This window comes from Pithys albifrons, chromosome 11 (assembly GCF_047495875.1).
Source record: "Pithys albifrons albifrons isolate INPA30051 chromosome 11, PitAlb_v1, whole genome shotgun sequence".
Taxonomy (NCBI): Eukaryota; Metazoa; Chordata; class Aves; order Passeriformes; family Thamnophilidae; genus Pithys; species Pithys albifrons.
In genome coordinates this window covers 2,172,159-2,192,278 of record NC_092468.1, presented here as the reverse complement: position 1 = coordinate 2,192,278, position 20,120 = coordinate 2,172,159, and the positions used below count along the sequence as shown (strand labels likewise).

Below are 20,120 nucleotides of genomic sequence, written 5' to 3'. Positions count from 1 at the left end.
GCTGGGATTTACAAACGGGATCCCCACATCTCATTCGTGAATCCCACAGGCGAACAGCAGCCTGCATGGCCCCAGCTCAACTGTCCCAGTTCAGCAGCTGGGACCAGTTTATCACTGTGTAGATGTGACCAAAGCTGTGTATTGATACCATTTCCCAAGAACTGTTCCCAGTGGCCCATTGGCAGCACCTGACCCCTCAAGGCTGGGAGCTGGCTGGGAAAGAAGCCTGGCAGAGGAGCTGGGAGAACTGCCCTGCAGGGACTCCTTGGCACCTCCACACCCACCTGAGGGCTCAGCTCTGCTCATGGGCCAGCAACGATTCCAAAATCCCCCCTGACTCACAGAGTCAGATCAGACATTGTGGAACTCCCTGCCCTGGAGGAGGGACTGGGCATTCCCACCTGACCCAGAGGGTATATAATCTTGGGGTTTGGGGACTTTGGGACCATTGGTCAGATCCAGAGGAGGATCAGAACCTCGACAGGAGGAGACCAGCACTCTCAACCAGACTGAGACCATCATCTGCACCAAGTTTTTCTTTCCCTTCTTTTTCCTTTGGACTCAGAGGAACCACGTAGGGCTCAGCACAGGGGCAAACAAACCCCACTGTGTTTGTGCCCCAGGGGGATGGGTTATAGTGCCAGGTTTGGTGGGTTAAAACCAATTTCTCTTTGTATCATTGCATTTATTGTAATATTGTTATTAAATTGTAACTCTGACTTACAATCTCTTTTGTGTTGGGTTTGTTTCTCCTGCCGGTTTACCTTTAAAGCAGCACATCGACTCACCCGCAGGAAGGAGTCCAAGGCGCCGTTCTCCATGAACTCCGTGATGATCATGACCGGGCGGCTCTTGGTCACCACCCCCTCCAGGCGGATGATGTTGGGGTGGTCGAACTGCCCCATGATGCTGGCCTCGCTCAGGAAGTCCCGCCGCTGCTTCTCCGAGTAACCGGCTTTCAGCGTTTTGATGGCCACGTAGATCTCCCGCTTGCCCGGCAACTTAAGGCGGCCTTTGTACACTTCTCCAAACTCCCCTGCAAGGCAAGACAGAACCACGGAATCACTCAGGTTGGAAAAGACCTCCAAGGTCATCAAGTCCAACCTTTGACTGGTCACCACCTTGTCAGCTAGACCAGAGCACCAAATGCCACTAGACCTCCACTACCACCTCCACCTCCTGCTCCACATAAAACATTGCAAAGAGCAGCGGTACCTTGGGATGTTTGGTCTCCAAACCAACCAGACGAGAAATGGTAGCCAGTTCACACTTCAACAATGCTCTCCTCTACCAATCTGCTCACTTTCCCTCTTTAAAAGGGGCAACGTCTGCTGCTGGGATGTTTTTAGGCTGCAACCTTCTCCAAGGTGACAAAGCCCAACACCAACCCAAGCAGAGGCTGGGGCTGCCTTGCAGACCCTCACAAGAAGGATCTGCAAAGCAAGAGCATCAGCATTTAAGGACTACCTCAAATATCAGGTGTCAGCGTTGATAATCCCAGCTGCCTTTTTGCACATCACTTATCTTGGAATGGAAAAATAATTGGGCTGTTTACATTGCTGCTCCCTGATTTAAAACATGGAGAAAGCATCTCTCCTTTCCAGCAGGAGAGCTTTTCCTTCACTAAAGCAAAATATGCCTGTGGAGGGATTACATTTAAGTCAGATTTTCAGCCACTCTGCCTTGATGAGCAGCAAAGGGCAGGTGATACATCACTGAACTTGATCCCAACCAAACTAACTCATTGCTTCTTCACAGCTTCCCTCAGCAGCTTCTCACTTTCCCTACTAAGAGTATGACACAGTTATTTAAAAATGGCAATAGAAACAGCACAGATGACACACACATACGTGCACGTGTGTGTATACATACATATGTATGGGAATATGGCACAGCCTACAGTGAGATCTGGCTTTTCTTGTTATCTCATGGAAAAGCCAAGTGGGAAATCCCAAGAGCCCATGGTCAGCCAGAGAATATTCTCCTGGAGCCTTTCCCACCTCAGAGGAACTTTGAGAGCATAAATCAATCTGCTGTCTGTCCTCCCCCATCACAAATCCAGAAAAGCCAGTTGTCTCAAAGATTCCTTGACCATTTCCCGGTGAAGGACCATGTGTGCTTCCCCAGAAAATTGCTGCAGATGGGTGTCTGGCCACACAGGAGTGGCAGAGAGGGCAGGGAGGGATGGGCAGCAGGAGATGGCAAAACCCACCTGCTCCAATGACTTCTTCAATCTTCACAAAGGACACATCAATCTCCTTGGCGAACTCTCGGACTGCCTCGTTGGGGTCTTCGTAGGTGAAGGGGTCGATGTAAATCTTCATCCCTGGAGACCCTTGGTGCAGGAAAGATGGGAACAACAGCAAAAGGGAGAGAATTAGAGAAATACAGAATTAATAGAATGGTTTGGGTTGGAAGGTCTTAAAGCTCATCCACTTCCACCCCTTCCCATGTCCAGGGATGCATTCCACTAGACCAGGTTGCTCCAAGCCCCATCCAGCCTGGCCTTGAACATTTCCAGGGACAGGGCATCCACAAGTTCTCTGGGCAGCCTAGGAAACCAAGAGCAGTTGTGCCATGGCCAGGAATTGGAGTCTGGTCCACCCACTGCACCCAACCCTCCCCTGCACCCCCTCCTTTCCTCCTCTGCCCTCCACTCCTCTGCTATTATCCTTTCTCTTGCTCCTCCCTGGCAATGGGAGCAGTTACAGACCTGAACTACAGCAGGCTGCCTTTACGGTGAAGGCTTTATGAGGCTCCACACGTTAGTGAAGAAATATTTATTTATCCAAAAAGGCCTCTGATAGCTTTGTGGTAGCTACTAAATTGACAGAGTGCAGCAATTATAATCAACAACCTGGGTGGGTCCATGAAAATCCACCTTGGCTGGGCACTGTGACACGTGTGTGGTCCCCTGCACGGGGGCAACGCGCAGCAGGGAGATGGTGCAGGTGGGCTCTTGCCCTTTTCCAGTGGGGAAAAAATCAAACCAGGCCCCCAAATTCCACAAACTGTGTTTGCAGACATTGTGTTTGGATGCCCAGGGGCTTGTGAGGCTGCTGGGGGTACAGCTGTGGGGCAGAGTGAGGTCACAGCCATCCCCAGGGCTTAGCAGGGCACCAGCATTGCACCACCAACCAAAAGGGACATGAAATGGGCTCTGGTCCCCTCCCGGCAGGGTTCAGCCTCCCGTGCCATTTCTCACCCAGAAAAGGGGACCATGAATGGTGTAGCAGACCCTCAAAGTCATGTCTGGAAGACAGCAGATGGGACATTGCTGCCTGGTCCCCCTCCCCACAGCACCTTGCCCTTACAGTGATTAACAGCATTTGATTACACTGTTCAGACCTCTCCAAGGACAATGATCCCATCACACTGGTGCTTCCCAGAGTCCTTCAAGAGCCAACATACAGATGGAAGCATGGACCACAGCATCACCTCTGCACCAGGAATCTAAATCAGGTCCCAGCTACAAATTAATTCAGGAGGAGCCATGAAAGCCTCACAGTGGGCACTGCTGGTGCCAAACAGTCCCCAAGGGAGAGCTGCTTGTGGGGCATCAAGGACTAGGGAGGGACCAGGCAGGAGCATCCTCACCCCCAAAGGATGCACTTGGGGCAAAAGCTGTGCCCCTCAGAAGCGGGTAAGGCTGCAATGAAGCCATCTGTGCATCTCCCAGTTCATAAATCCCTTTACGGCTCTGTCTCATACACTTTAACTGTCCCATAAATTTTTTTACAAGAGCAGCTGATGCTCCAGCCAGGATTACAAAGGGATTTACAGGATCGTAACGGAGACTGACTCACTGATCAAAGTACTGAAAAAATAGAGGAGAAACAATGCCAAAGTTTCCTGCCCATTGTCACTGGTTTGAAAACACCCTCTGATTTGCCCTGGGGTCTGCCCATATGCTCAGTAAACACCAGGGTCAGCTCCCCCTTCATCCTCATGCCATCCAAATGAGCAGGATTAGGGCATAAACCCACTCCTCATCTCTGCAAACCTCAGACCCCAGCTCACCATCACCACATAGGCAAAAGCTGAGTGAAATTCTGGGTACCAGAGCACACCATCATGCTGAGCTGCCTGTGAAGGGCTTTGTGCTCTTAAAATCACCCCAATATTCCTAAGAACTGGATTAGGACATTGAGCACTACTGCAGACCATGGCAAATTTTTTATAACATCAAAATCTGAAGTTCTCTTCACCATGGCCCTGAATCCAGCATCCAATTCCTTCCAACATAATTTTATCTTTGGAATAAATATCATGGGGACCGAGAAAAACCCTTCTTGCTAAATCACTGGTTTTTAACAGGGTGTTTTCCCTTCTTGCTCCATTTCAAAGCTCCTGGTGAAGCAGCAGCAGGGAAAAAACATGAGAAATCATAGCCTGAGAGACCCCACGTCACCCCAAGCCCCACCTGGCAGTGCTTGCCAGCAGCAGCAATCCCAGGGGCCTGCCAGAGGGATTGCAGAGCTGTGCTGGGAGGCTGTAATTGCTGTGCCACTAAACACACGGTGATTTGTTCCGGAGGATGCTCTTGTTACTCCATTAGTTGCTCACCACAAATTTCCCACCTGTTTTCCTGGAGCATCTGCACTAATGGAGCACCCAGAGGCTCACTAACCTTGACAGGAGTCCGGGAGCACCTGCACCTCTGGATTTCAGACACCAATCCTCACATCCCCCCGTTTAAAAGCCAAAGACAGGCACATGCTTCACTGCTTCCCTAACGAGTTTGAGCATCCTGGGATTTGGGGTGCTTGGGTCTAGCTAGGGATGCATGTGGGGGTGGAGAATGCTTCAAAACTGGGGGAGAAAGGGAAATCAATCCACCTGCAGCCTGACATGAGTTTAGCCATCAGGCATCAAACAAGTTTTCCCCTGCTCCCTGCAGTGCAGAAACGTGGAGAACAAAGGAGGAAAAGCACAACTCCGCTGTACTTCAGGATCACCCGGTGATGTTTGGGAAACAGTTTATTGTTTGCTGGGAGGTTTAGGGACCCCCATCAAGTTGGGAGGGGTCAGGATGAAGCCAAGAAGGTCAAAAGACATCCAGTGTCCTTTGCTGGGCTCTTCTGCCTGTCTCCAACCCCTCACCAGCACTCTCAATCCTCCTGATTTTCTCTGCCAGGCTGATCACTCCAACTCCATCCCTCCACTCTGCTCACCCATCCTGCTCCCTGCCTTTCCCAGCCATCCTTCATCCATCCCTTCACCCCATATCCCTTTCCCCCAGGCAGGTTCTCAGAACCCAGAAATGGTTCTTTTCACAAGGCAGAAAATTGCACTGGGGAGGCATCTCTAGGAGAGTATAAATGGGATTTACATCTTGCAGGTGTGGGGCACAGAGCCTGTGGGCACCAGGTGGCAAATTCTGCCCCCCAGAGCTGATGCTTTATTATCATTTCCAGGCCTGGCTGCTGCAGGGGCACCTGACCAGACATTGCACAGGAATACACCTCGAATTTATTCTGGTGCACAGCTCCACCAGCCACAGAGGTCTCTTAGGAAAAGCTCAGGCTCTCCCAATTATTTGCCAAGGGGATCAGCAGCCCAAAGCCAGTTAAACCTTTCCAGTCACTGGCTGCACATCCTTCTCTGAGCAGGGTTTAGGGCAAGCACCAGCCACGTGGACAGGACAGCAGCAATGCCAGCCACCAATCCCCACTCCCAAACCACACTCCCAAAATCAACACTCTCAAAATCCTGGAAGAGGCAGAGCCTGTGGAAGGAGATCAGAAGCTTATCTTTCTGAACACCACCTCTCTCCTTCCCTTCCTCCTCTGGGATTCTTCACACCATCCTCTCCCCATCCTTTGCCCTCTACATCCCCCCTGCCCCTTTCATCCTTCAAATCCCTCCTTCTTCTCCCACCCACAGTGCTGCACCACTGCAAACGCCCCCCAGACACCTTGACACGCACTTGTAGTCATCTCTACTCCCACCCTGTGGTCCTCTCCACCTGCCCAAGGAGAGGTGGTCCCACCCTGTGGTCCCACCCTGTGGTCCTCTCCACCTGCCCAAGGGGCTTCCATCACCCCTTGGTTGTCTTTGGAAGGTGGAGGAGTGGGACACGTGCCGGGGGCAGGTTTGGGAGCGTTCCCCCATCCGCTGTTCCTGCTTCCCCCACTCACCTCGGCCGGTGCTGTAGTGCTGTAGTTTATCACTGTACACAGCTTCCTTGCTGTAGGCACGCTTCCTGGGAGGGGAGAGGAGAGGAGGGGAGAGGAGGGGAGAGAACAGAACAGCCAGGCTTCAGGAATCTGCAGCTGGTGGTGCCCCCAAACCGCTTCCGTGCCAGCAAAGCTCCAGGAGCAGTGGCATCTCGGTGCCCTCCCCAGCTACAGGGGTCCCCCATCCCTTCCCTTCTGCCCCTAATCTGCATCTTACCACCTCCACCTTGCAGGGACACAGCATCCCACAGGGACCCACCTGCTGCAGACGATGGAAATGGCCACCAGGGAGACGATGAAGACCACCCCAGCCGCTGCAGACCCCGCGATCAAAGGCAGCTGCTCCCTCAGCTCTGACTTGTAGTCATCTGCAAGAGAAGAAGGATGGGCTGAACTCTCCCTCGAAGCAAAAGCAGACTCTGGGAAAGGATCCCATAATTTCTCCTCTGATTCCATGGGTGCTGCTCCCATGGGAGGATGATAGGACAAGGAGGATCCAAGTGGGAGCATTGTTTGATCCAGTACTGCATTGCATTGCTGATTGTCACACTCAGCCTACACATCTTTGGATTAAAAACATGAAAGAGAAGGTGCTGGGAGTAAAGTCAAACCAGTGTGCATGGGCCCAGCTTTCCAGAGATGAGGTTTACAAGGTGGTTTGTCTGTACTTCTGGTGTTTCTCTTTCCTCAATAAATTTATTTATGGAGCAACCTGATAGTGGAAGGTGTTCCTGCCCATAGCAGGGGGTGTGGAACTAGATGATCTTTAAGGTCCCTCCAACCCAAACCATTCTGAGATTCAATGATTTAAACCTGTTGGTCACCTTGCCCAATTTTAACACAGGGTGTCATAGACACAAAATTCCTACTAGTTGTAGGAAAGGAGAAGGAGAAAATATCCCAGTAATAACCAAAAGAGCTGGGAGTTCATCCCTGGCAGACACCAGAGAGTCCACCAAGCAACAGCTGACCTTGGGAAAGAGGCTCAGGGGAACCTGGGCACCTTTGCTGCAGGTCTGTGTGTAGGATCTAACATCTCCAGAGGCTGCATGAGACAACTCCTTTGGCACATCCATGGCAACCACAGCATCTCTTCCCCACCAGCATCCCTCCAGCCCCCCACATCCCCTCAGCCACCTGCCATGTCCCCTTGGCCACCCACTAAATCCTTCAGCAGCAGCCTGGGGTGACAGCCAAGGCAGCACAGGGAGGACTGCACATGCCTGGAGGAACTCCCAAAAAACCACCTGCACCCTCCATGTGTCTCTCCCATTATCCCCTGCCCTGTCAGCTGTGTGGGTTCCCTCAGTGGGCAGATCCCACATTCCTGGGGGCTTCTGCAGCATTCCAGAGACACCGCCTCCTCCAGAGAGATCTGCTAGGCTGTACCAGCAGCCACACACAAGGGTTAAAATAAAATTCATCCAAAAGAAAGCATTTAGCACCCTTTTATCTGTATTTTTCTACTCTGCAGTTAATTACTGGCAACAAGATTTATCTCTTGCATGCTGCTTAAATCCTGAGAAATTCTCATCTAACAATCAATTATTATTTAATAATCTACACTATCCTTTCTTATTAAATTTCAATTAATTGCTTATTTGAGGCAGGATTTTTCTTCCTGCTTCTCTAATCCTGAATATTCAAGGCATTGGAGGGGGGTTTATTACCATTTCCTTCCCTTTGGTCACCCTGCGTGGTTTTCCTCTTCCCACCCAGCTGGCACTTGACATGAATGCAAGTATGGGGTGACCCAGTTTTAGGACAGAAGAAAAGTTTTAGGAAAAAAGAAAGCTTTCAGAAAGAAGAAAAGCTTTAGGAAAGACAGGCAGTGTGGCTGAAAGCACCTAAGCAGAGCAGGAGCCACACCAGCAGCAGGGATGGGGCTCTGTCTCACTCCAGGGGCCCGAGGGAGAGGAAGATCACAAAGGAGCCTTCTTTCACTCACCAACTTCTGGATTAGTCCTGAAGCTGGGAATACTGGAAAACTCTCCCATGAGTTGTCTCTAAAGGAACCAAGTGTTTGTGGGTGCAGAAAGGGTTGGGGCCAGAAAGAAGCCAGCAAGACTTTAGCAAGGAGGCCAGAAGAAGCCATGAAGATCATAAGCTGGCCCAACACGCCAGCATGGGGTGGGAAACCTTTCAGTGATGGGTCTGACCCTTCCAGTTTTGCCCTGATGGCTCAGATGTGGCTCTGAGTATCCCAGAATCCTTCCTCTGAGAGTCTACAACCCTCCTCTCACCCCATCCCATCATGCCATACTCAGCCTGTGGCAGGGGGTTCTGCCACCAAGGCTGGGGCAGCAAAGCCAGAGGTGCAGCCAAACAGCAGGGGAAAGGCAAAGCTGGGAGATTTCAGGCAGATCACTCCTCCAGTGGGCGATTGAGGCACTGCTGTAAATCACCTGGCTCCCACCACACTGCCCACCAGGAGGGAGCTTCGTGGAGAAGTGTCCTCAGAAAAGCCAAAAAACACACAATGGCTCCTTCTTCTCAAAGCCCAGACACCCCATAGTAGGGTGCCCCTCATCCTGAAAATGGGTCTGTCCTGATAAACCCCATTACACCATCACAGCACTGTCCTCATAGACCCTCTTAATGTCATAATGTTGCTGTCATCATAAAGACCATAAACCTCATAATGGTGCTATGCTCATAAAGCCCACAAATCCCAAACAAGCCCTGTGCTTCTAATGCCCATAAAACTCAGACTGGAGCTCAAATCCTAAAGGAACTGTCCTCACAAAGCCCATAAACCTTCTAAGACCACTGTCTCCATCAGGCCAAAAACCTCATAATGGCGCTCACATTGGAAAGGGAGGTCTAATCCAATTAGGGCACGAAGCCATCGCCGGGAAGAGCCCATGCCCATGCCCTGCCCACACCCGTGTTCTGCCTGTGACTGTGCCCTGCCCACACCCGTGCCCTGCCCATGCCCATGCCCTGCCCACACCCGTGTTCTGCCCGCAACTGTGCCCTGCCCACACCCGTGTCCTGTCTGCGACTGTGCCCTGCCCACACCCGTGCCCTGCCCATGCCCTGCCCACACCCGTGTCCTGCCTGCGACTGTGCCCTGCCCGCACACGTGCCCATGCCCATGCCCGCGCCCTGCCCACACCCGTGTCCTGCCTGCGACTGTGCCCTGCCCGCACACGTGCCCTGCCCGCACCCGTGCCCATGCCCATGCCCATGTCCTGCCCACACCCGTGTTCTGCCCGCAACTGTGCCCTGCCCGCACTCGTGCCCTGCCCGCACTCGTGCCCTGCCCATGCCCATGCCCTGCCCACACCCGTGTCCTGCCTGTGACTGTGCCCTGCCCGCACTCGTGCCCTGCCTGCACTCGTGCCCTGCCTATGCCCATGCCCTGCCCACACCCGTGTCCTGCCTGCGACTGTGCCCTGCCCGCACACGTGCCCTGCCTGCACCCGTGCCCTGCCCATGCCCATGCCCTGCCCACACCCGTGTCCTGCCTGCGACTGTGCCCTGCCCACACCCGTGCCCTGCCCATGCCCTGCCCACACCCGTGTCCTGCCTGCGACTGTGCCCTGCCCGCACACGTGCCCTGCCTGCATCCGTGCCCTGCCCATGCCCTGCCCATGCCCTGCCCATGCTCACCATCCGTCAGGGTCTGGAAGCACATCTTGCCGCTGTACTTGCCGTAGCCGGCCACGGTGCGCGCCCGCACCTGCACCACGTACACCATGCCCGGCCGCAGCCCCTCGATCCGCGCTGTGTTGGTCTGGCTCCGCGCCATGGACGAGTTGTACTCATTGTGGTCCTGTGGGCACGGCCAAGAGGGATGGTCAGTGATGGGGACAAGGGACAGCACAGCCCCGCAGCCCACCTGCCCCTGGAGATGGCAGGAATGAGCTTTAGCTGAAGGGGGATGAAGCAGAGACTCTGGTTCTGCTTCAGAAGCATCCTGGACGCACAGGATCCCACAGGAAAGGCTGAGAATTGGAATTGCTTGGCCTGGGAAGAGAAGGCTTTGGGGTGATCTAATTGCAGCCTTCCAGTACCTGAAAGGAGCTGACAGGAAAGATGGAGAGGGACTATTTACAAGGGTCTGGAGTCACAGGACACAGGGAATGGCTTCCCACTGCCAGAGGGAAGGGTCAGATGGGATACTGAGGAGAATTTCTTCCCTTATGAGCGTGGTGAGGCCCTGGTACGGGATGCCCAGAGAAGCTGTGACTGCCCCATCCCTGGAAATGTTCAAGGCCAAGCTGGATGGGGCTTGGAGCAACCTTGTCTAGTGAAAGCTGTCCTTGCCCATGGCAGTGGGTTTGGAATGAGATGGTCTTTAAGGTCCCTTCCAACCCAGGACATTCTATGATTCTATGAAACAGGACCCACAGGCTCTGTCTGGCCTCCAAGAAGCTGGGGAGGTCCCTGCAGCACAGGCCTCCCAAGGCAGCCCTCCTGGTCCCACCACAGCAGGGAGCAGCAGGGAGAAACAATAAGAGCATCCAGAGCAGAAATACTCTTGAGCAGCCAATTCCTACCTTTTGAACCTTTGATGTCCCTGTGCATTTCAGAAACGTGACACTGTTAAGGGAATCTGATGTCCCTTCCCATGGCAGGAGGTTGGAACTGGATGATCTTTAAGGTCCTTTTCAACCCAAACAATTCTGTGATCCCATAAAACACCACAATGTGCCCTACAAGACCCTATTCAAGCAGGTTCAAGGGCAACCTGCGTCTGCTGAGAGCCCCAGCCCCTGCAGTCCCTGCTGTGCTGGCTAAACCTGGTGCTAAAGCTTGGAGGGAAGCTCATGCATCTTCAGTCTCATGTTCCTCTGTGATTTGCTGGTAAGAGACCGCTGGTGAGATCATCTAATTATTCACATTTAGAGGAGTTCATTAGAGCTGGCAAGGCACAGGAGGGAAGGAACAGCTTGGGCTCTGCACGGTTCACTGCAGGGGTCAGAGCGTGTTCCCTGCGGGAAGGGCGGCTGCCGGGGAAAGGAGCCAGCGGGAGGCAGAGACCCAGGACAGGGACAATCCTGACAACCTTCACTGCTTCTCACCACCCTCTCCCCTCCTCCAGACACTGTCCCCATGCTCCAAGTCCCTGCTCATCCTAAAAGATAACAGAGCCAAGTCAGGCACAGGCATTGATGTCCTGAAAAAAATGCTGCCATGGGGAGGAATGGCTCATGTTGGATGGGAGCAACCCGATCTAGTGAGAGGTGTCCCTGCCCATGGCAGGAGGGTTGGAACTAGATGAGTTTTAAGGTCCTTTCCAACTCAAGTCATTCTATGATTCTGTGAATTAGCACTGGCAGCCACCACATCGCTCCCCTTCTTCTGGCTGTACATCACTCCCACCTTCCAGAGGCAGCCCAGGTGACATGGTGCCTGTCCCACCTGGACCCTTCCCAGCAGAGCCCAATTCAGAGCCCATGGATGTTCCCCCTCTCCCAGCAAGCTCAGACCCTGAGCAACCTCCGTGTGAAGCCCCAGGGGCCCCCAGCCCACCCTCCATGGCAGGGTCCCCCCCCAGCTCACCGGTGCCGGCCTGGAGCCCACGGTGCTGCCAACGTCGGGCGTGCAGATGCGGCTCAGCTTCTCGTAGTAGCGGATCTCGTAGTCCAGGATGATCCCGTTGGGCTGCTCGGGCTGGGGCCAGGACAGCGTGATGCTCCTCATCGTGGCACTCACCTGGTGCATGATGGGGACAGTGGAGGGTGCTGCCAAGGAAGTGAAATGATCAGAGAGGGGCAGGAAAACAGCCCTGGGGAGTGGGAAAATCCCCTGGGCACACAGAGCATCCCAAGTCTCCCATGCCTGCAGTTGCTGGACCCATGGGACAAACTCACTCATTAGCAGTGGGAAGAGCAGGATTGCAGTAGCTTATGTGGAAGCAGAGCAATGAGCTGGCAAGGGAATTCTGGTATTTAAACTAACTATTTCTTTTAATTAGGGGCTTAGAAATCCTTGGTGTTCCTTCTCCCTGGGATTGCTGGGTCCCAGAATGTCTCCCACAGTGGGACAGAGACAGCAAAGCATTCCCCAATGGGAACAAACCAAGGCTTGGTGACAGTCTCTACACCTCTTGCTGTAACAGCCTCTCTGAGGACCCAGCACCCAGCACTCAGGGAGCCTGTGCCACAGCTGCCACGCCACATGCTGTCAGAATGGGATGTAGAAGCAAAAAGCTGCCAACTCTGAGGACACTGATGGGAAACCAGGGCAGGGACACTCCAGCCCAACAAGGAGCCTGTAGCATAGCTTTGGCTCCAGAGGAGCTGCTGGATCTGCTCTCAGGGGCTCTTGGGGGAAGGTCATCCTCATTACTCAAACACACTTTTCCCAGGAGTTTTATTTCCAAATCCCAAACACTTGCAGAACAGTCTCAAACCATCCCTCAGCATTTTGGGCCATGGCACATGGGTGCTCAAAAGGCAGCACCTCTATCCCTGCAGCCCCCAAGACCTGCCGGGCAGCACAGCACAGGGGGCCTGGGCATCCTGTTGCAGTATCCCTGGAGAAAGCAGAATGCTTGGCACTGGCTGAGCACACAGCTGGCATCGGGTCCAACCCCCCTCCCTCCCTGCCATGCATTTCTAATCAGTCCCACCAGCTATGCCACACACCACACTGCTCTACAAAGCAGCCCATAATATTTTAGTTCACATACCAGACCACAGCATGTTTTCCAGAACAGCTGCCAGGCACATCATCCCCACTGCCACTGCTCCCTGCCCCCTCTCTGTACCCACTGGAACAATCCCAGGGCTGCTGCCAGGGAACCAAGCACCCCTGGAGGAGCTGTGCATTCCCAGAGCAAAGTATCCCTGGAGCTATGCACCTCCAGAGCCAAGAATTCTTGGAGCTGTGCATCCCCTGAGCCAAGTATCCCGGAGCCAGGCATCCCTGGAGCAGAGCACCCTCAAAGAATCACTGGAGTTGAGCATCCCCAGCAGCAGCAACACTGGCCTCCTCCTTAAGGACACTGAGCCACTAAATTAGCCAGGAGCCACTTTTCCAAAGGCTTTTTGCCCTCCCAGTTATACAAAAAAGGGTCAGAGCCAGTCAACACTGCCCTGATCTTGCACTTGATCCTACCAAAAGCTTCCAAGACAGGTATCCAAGTCTCTCCACACCCAAAGAGGTGCTGGCATGTCCTGCTCACACACTCAGTTCCCCATCTAGCCCTCTCTGCCCTCCTCCTCACCATGCCCAGAGTGCAGGCAGGGGAAATGCCTCCCCTGTGTGGATCCAAGGAAGAGCTGAGCAGGCACAACCAGCTTGGGGTACAGATCATGCCACGAGGGAATCTGGGGGTGTCAGGAGCCTCATTCCATGTGGCCCCAATGGGAGATGTTGATAGTTCAGCACCACCTTTGTCAAACTAGAATATTTAATCCTGTTTTTTTTTTTTTCAATCTCTCCACATTCACTCTGGGAAGATGCTCGTGGGTTGAAATGAAACAAACTGCTGTTTTGTTAATTCCCATTCCTGTGGATTGGGCTGGCAAAATGGTTGGGAAAATCCACTGCAAAGCCAAAGGGATTGTAGGGGGAGAGCACCGATTCTGCCCTTGACACTCCTGCTGCCTTTCCATCAGGTCACTCCACAGTCCACCATTTCCCCATTAATACTCAGCCTTTGCAGGACAAACAGGGAGCACTGGGGTACAGGCAGACAGACGGAGTGACCTGGCTGTTCCCAGATCCCTGGGGTCACAGGAAGGTAAGAAACACCCCAAAAACCCCACCCCAGACAAAAGAGGCCTGAAAACAAGAGGCAGGTTTGACTGCTCATGGCTCAGCAGACAGTGATGCCAGCCAGGCACGAGTGTAGATCTGTATTCCCTGGAGGCAGGAGACTGAAATATTTACACCAGGTTTGTCTGCCACACGCTCCCAAGGGAGCAGGATGGGGAAGGCTCCCTGCATTACATGCTCAGCATAAAGCAGGAATTATCATTCCCTTTCCCTGCCCAGAGCAGATGGGTTTCCATCCCCTCTGCTCCCTGTGCTACTCAGTGCAGCCTGGGACCAGCTCCTGCCTTGCCATCTGCACACCCACGCCACTGGCATCCCAGCTCGGCCCAGAGCTGCCTGTCCAGTTCCTGATTCCTCATCAGGAAGAGGGAGGGAAAGGGGCAGAGGAGCCTGGAAAAGGGGACAAATGGAAAATTCTGGGAGAGGGAGACAGAGCCTGAAGTCAGCCCTGGGATGCTGCTCCCTCTATGCTTTAATGCAGCCAGGCTGCATTTCAAGGCTGGATTCATCACATCTCCTTGCTCCCACCTGGGAAAAAGCGGAAAAGGGAAATGCCATTCCACCCCCAAGCAATAAAAAGCAGGTATCAGATATCCCTCCCACAAGCAGCTCTCACCCTGTCCAGGGCACAGGCAGCCCCTCCACCTCCCCAGCCCTCTTCCTTCCTCTTTTCCTGTCCCTCCTCCCCACCCAGGGCTTGGGGGCAGGTTTACCAGAGCCACCACATACCACTCATACCCTGGGAGCTTTTCCTGTTGACCAGGAGGTTCATTTGACACAGAGCTTGCACCTGGCAGAGGGTACAGCTGAACCCCTGGCACAGCATCACCGTGGGACTCACCGGCCTGGTTGGTGGTGATGTTGACAGAGACGTGCTGCTGTGGGAAGGGGCTCTTGTTGGAGACCCCATTGACAGCCTGGATCTCGAAGGTGTAGGGCGTGTGTGCCCACAGGTTGCTGATGAAGACGCGGGTGTCGGTGAGCCCCAGCTGCCGCGGCACGAAGTCCACGTTGTCGTCGCAGCGGGAGCAGGCGCGTCGGTCCGAGCGGCACTTCTTGCAGACGATGTTGTAGGTGACGTCGTCCCGCCCGCCCGTCTCCCGCGGCGGGTGCCACTCCAGGATGATGGATGTCTCATTGACAATGGAGATGACGTTGCGGGGGCCGGATGGGACACCTGTGGGAAAGGAGAGAGGTTGAGACAGGTCCTTGCCCAAAACATGATGCTCAGCCCTCCCCCGTGGGCTCCAGCATGGAGAAGGACACCCCATGGCTCCATCTGCTGCACTGTCAGTCACCTCCTCCCTTAGGAGGGATATGGTGCCCATGGCTTTGCTCGATTCAGGGTCAGACCCTCCCCACTGGCAACATCAACCACCTGCACTGTTGGCCACAGAAAGAGGCTTGCCAGATGGATATGAGGACTCCCACACCACAAACCCCCTTACTATCCAAAAAAACATCCACATGAAGCACACACAGATCCACCTGTGAAGACAGACCCACTTTAATTCCACCGGGAGATGCTGAGATAGATCCAATGCTCATTGGAGAAGCACCTCAAACAGATTATCCCAGCAAGAGAAACACCACTTGGCCAGAACCACGGCAAACAAGAGGAGCAGCAGGGGAAGAGAGAGTCAGAAATGGAAAGTGGTTATGCAGGGTTCGATATCTTGAGCTGGGAGCCCAGGAATTTAACAGCATGGAGGAGCTCCGGCACCGCTCAATGGTTTGCGAGCAGCTCCGATGTTGGACAAGAGAAGAAAATTGCATTGATCCAACCCTCCGGGAGCCATCACAAACGCTTCGGAGAACGGGAATTGAACGCAGCTACAACTGCAAGTGCTGCTGGATCAGGGCTGGAGTCCATAGGGAGCGATTCAGGAGGAATCCAGGCGGGAGAGCATCATTGAGGCACAAACATATGTCTGCATGGGTCTGGGGAAGGATTTGGGGTCAGCCAGGATGGCTCTGCAGCCAAAACCACAAAATCTGGCTGCTGGGTTTCATTAAATAAGGAAAGCAATGAATTCTTCATGCTGGCTGGGCTCAGGGCTGCACTTCCAAGGAAGAAAAAGGACTTTGCCATGAAACAGGGAGCAATAAAAATGATGGAGGACTTGACCTGCGACAAAAGGTTAAGAGAGCAAAGCACGCTCTGTCTTGGGGAAACTCATCCCAGGGGAGCCTCCACGTGTGTGTGCCAGGGAACATCATTAGTGGCTGTGGATAAATCAGCCCTGTTAGTGGCCAGGGACGGGCTAGGCAGAGGCAGCTTCGTCAGCATGGAGGTGACATGAATGGTGGGATGGAGAGATCGTCCTGCATGGAAGCACTTCGGGAGCCTCTCTGAGCTGCTGCCAGGCATGGTGCAGACAGAAGAGTTTGTTAAAATGCCTAGAGAAATGACAGCCTTAAAAAGAAATTAATAGAATTACATTCTTGTTAATTATTTTCCTCTTTAGGAGTAAATGTGTCTGTCATGGAGCACTCATCAGTGCGGCATCCTCCCTGGAAAGGGCTTTCATGGACTTAAGGCACCAAAGATGTTCCACTGTGGGGCTCCCCCATTGTGAAGATGTCAAAGGAGGGTGATAGAGGATGTGGCAGTGGCAGGAGCAGGGGGTAAGACCTTGAGTCCCCAGGGAAACAAGACTGGAGGGCTCACAAAGGCTCAATAGGATCAATAATAGTGAGTTACCCCAAAAAATCTGCAACCTGTCTCAGGAACCTTAATCCAAACCCTCTCTTCATACCTTAAGCAGATAATATCTTCTCAAGAAAAAAGGCAAAAAATATCTTTTCTCCCTGTCTTCCTGATATCCCTCCTCCTTTACTTGCAGCCCCTTCCCTCCTGCACAGGGGCTTGGGGCAGGAACCACCCTTGCAGACATCAGCCTTGGAAGGGCTCCAGTCCAGGGCAGTGCCTGCAGCTGCAGGGTGTTATTTCCTCTTCTGACATAGAGAAACTTTGTGGGTGAACAGCTGGCACCTCAAATTAGAACACTGTAACATTAAGCGTTGAGGAGAAGAAATAAAAATCAGCAGAGACTTTTTTTAGTGGATTCCTATAGCGCAGCACTACTGTAAATCAGTTATGTAACGAGGCATAATAAAGATCTATAGATTATCCACAGCTGAGCGACCTGCTGACTGTCTGACAGCTCAGGTGATCCAGCAGAACACACAAATCCTTTTTCCTTGTCTCCCATTTCCTTTAGGCATTCCCAGCACTGAGGGTCCAGAGCATCCTTGTGCTAAAGTTCCCTGATGGGCTGATTCAGGGGCCTGGAGCATCTCTGGGGGAAATGGAGGCCAAGACCCACACTCCCAGTGGGCTGAGGAGCACAGCAGCTCTCTCCTCTCTCCTGGGCACTTTTCCCACCCAAAGACAGGCTTGAGGACACTGCTGCCATGCCAGGCAGCTCGGGCAGAGAGCCGAGCAGCGATGCATCGCTGAATACCAATGCTTAAGGCACTCTTTCCCCCTATTAAAAAATACTCCATCTGCAAGGCTATGAACAAGACAGGCAGAGCAGATAACTTTAAATTCTAATTTATCCTGGGGACTATCTCCCTGCCATCACCACCACTGCCAGGGTGATGTATAAATTCCAGCAGCTGCCAGCGAGGCGGATGCAGGGCTGTCCCATCACGCAGTGCTGGGTGCCAGGCGCTCCCAGGATGGGGGGAGAAAATCAGACAAAGGGCTCCTGGATTGGGAGCTTTCCCCAGCACCCTCCCCCGGGTACTCACTGGTGCAGGCAGCCGCCGGAGGGTCGAAGTCTGCCCGGTAGTAGCCGTTGCGACACGTGCAGACCGCGGAGGCCTCGGCGGTGGAGCGGCTGTTGGGGGGGCATGGGACACACACCCCCGAACCCTGGCTGGCCTTGAACGTCCCCACTGGGCAGGCTGAAAGAGAGAGGAGACAGGTTGGGTGCTGAACCATCCTGGGATGCAGGGGGAAGCAGGTCCTGTCCTGGGGATGCTGAACCAGCCCAGGATGCAGGGGGAAGCAGGTCCTCTCCTGGGAATGGGATGGGGAGAAGGGAGAAGAAGGGAGAAGAAGGGAAAAGAAGGGAAAAGAAGGGAGAAGAAGGGAGGAGAAGGGAGAGGGGAGAAGGGAGAGGGGACAAGGGAGAAGGGAGAAGGGAGAGGGGACAAGGGAGAAGGGAGAAGGGAAGGGAGGGGCAGGGAGGGGAGGGGAAGCAGAGAGAGACGGGGAGGGGGAGGGGGAGGAAGAGGGAAAGAAAGAGGAAGAGGAAGAGAGCGTCACACCTCTATCAGAGCTAAATGGGGTAGCACCTTCCTGTGAAGCAAGGATGGCCAGGATTTTCCATGCTGGCTATGAATTATTCCTAGAGCCACCAGAGAAAGTCTAAAATCACACGGCAGCCATATTTAACCAGGCAGAGCAAGGGGACTGCAGCCTCTCCTTTGCTCCCCACCACCTGTATCCAGGCAGGAGGATAGTAGGGGATGCAGGACCCCCTTTCCAGACATCATCCACAAAGGCATGGGCACGTAGGGGCAGAACAGTTTTCCCCAAGGACCCTTGGATTTCTGCCACCCCAACAGCATGGCTCAGGCCTCACACCTCTTTTTGCATGCAAAATTTGAATATTTAATTAGAAAGTTGCTGTGACTCCCATGAGTGTCTTGTGGGTGCATCCCGTTCATCCCCACAGCCCAGGGCTGGAGCTGAGAACCCTCCCGGACTCCGAGTTCATTCAAGCAGGAAACAGCAACTAATTCATGAAGGAGAAGATGCTCCAGTTACAGGGAGGGTTTAATCAGCAGCGGGGGGAGGTTTCATTAATCAACCGTCTCACTGCTCTGCGGTTCGAGGGCGAGGAGGGAGTGACAACGATGGGCCGCTCATCTCCGCCCCACCCCGCTGCTCCGCACCAACCAGGCACTGATGGATGCATGCTCATCCATCCTTGACGTGTAACAAAATCCAAAGGCTGCAGAAGAGAATGACTGTATTTTGGAACATACATCCAAGGAATCAGGTCCAGCACCTGCTCAGAGGAGACTGTTCCTGGCCTCACCCCAGGGTGGTCCCAGCTCCCTGTGGCTCCCGGTTGTGCCGCTGTGATGCCACCACCCCCACGGCACAGCTCGGCACAGAAACACCCCCTGTGCCTCATAAACATGGTGATGATTGAGATAATGGAAAGTGCCTCTTAGCCCCTGTCTGCTGCATCAGGATATGAGGCATCTCCTAGCAGCCACGAGGAGGAAATTAATAGGAGCAAGCAGGAGTAACCACTTTGATGCAATTTCCTTGGGAGATAGTGGACCATCTAATCTTTATTGGAGCCCTTTAACCTGTCATTCAAAACTCATGAAGGCCTCCTGCTCACACAGCCTTTACAGATATTAATAGATGATAAAAAGGAATAAATCAAAATAATATTTTACGATTTTATTATTCAGGAGATTTTCTGCCCCCGCAGCCTAAAGCACATAACTGGCTGCAATGAACTGTTTCTTTCCAGTGGCCCTAAGAGCTGAGTGGGGACATGGCACCCCAGAGGGACCAGCCACCATCTCCCACTATCCCTTCTTCCTCCCCACCACAGGAAGACTGAGGAGTCCTCCACATCACATCCTGCCACAGCCACCTCACACATATGGCATCTTAGGGAAGCATTTAGGCCAGAACCCACCACCTCACGTAGGCAGACAGTGGGACACGTGGGGTCACCATTCAGTGCACAGGAGGGCTTGAGGGGGACCTTTAGGATGCCAGAGCAGAAGGCAGTGGGATGCAGACCCTTCCCTGATGCACACACACAGCCCCATGTCCCACAACAGCATGAGGAAGCACAGATAACACCAGACACATGGGGCAGGAGACACACCCATGAGTGGACACTGAGGCTTTCAGGTGGATCTCCAGTTCTTCACCCCTCCCTTCCCATCAGCAGCTCCCCACCATGTCCCAGGGGTCTTGTGCTCTCACCAGGAAGCACGAGTATCTGTAAGACCTGCAACAGGGACTTGCAGGCTCTGGAGCTGAAAGATGTGTCAGAAACATGCCTGAAATGTGCCAGGCTTTTTAGAGGAGTAGGACAGGAAGGATGGGAGTACCAGGGAAGAGCCACCTGTATTTTAATGGAAGAGGATGGGACTGGAAGGGAGGAGATGGAAGGGTCACAGCTCTATGAACACACCTCAGTTTTAAGCTTAGTGGCA

At 53.4% G+C, this 20,120-nt stretch overlaps 1 protein-coding gene across 1 annotated transcript in view; it reads right to left on the bottom strand.

Annotated features, from left to right (window-relative positions):
• Positions 1-20,120, bottom strand: part of EPHB1 (EPH receptor B1) — an 84,131-nt gene that overhangs the window by 15,542 nt on the left and 48,469 nt on the right. Inside the window, exons 4-11 of the mRNA XM_071565999.1 lie at positions 17,673-17,828; positions 14,755-15,090; positions 11,691-11,872; positions 9,795-9,957; positions 6,439-6,547; positions 6,141-6,205; positions 2,213-2,335; positions 789-1,036 (exon numbers count right to left, since the gene is read on the bottom strand). Of these exons, the coding sequence (XP_071422100.1) occupies positions 789-1,036; positions 2,213-2,335; positions 6,141-6,205; positions 6,439-6,547; positions 9,795-9,957; positions 11,691-11,872; positions 14,755-15,090; positions 17,673-17,828 (1,382 nt within the window). The remainder of the gene's footprint in view (positions 1-788; positions 1,037-2,212; positions 2,336-6,140; positions 6,206-6,438; positions 6,548-9,794; positions 9,958-11,690; positions 11,873-14,754; positions 15,091-17,672; positions 17,829-20,120) is intronic.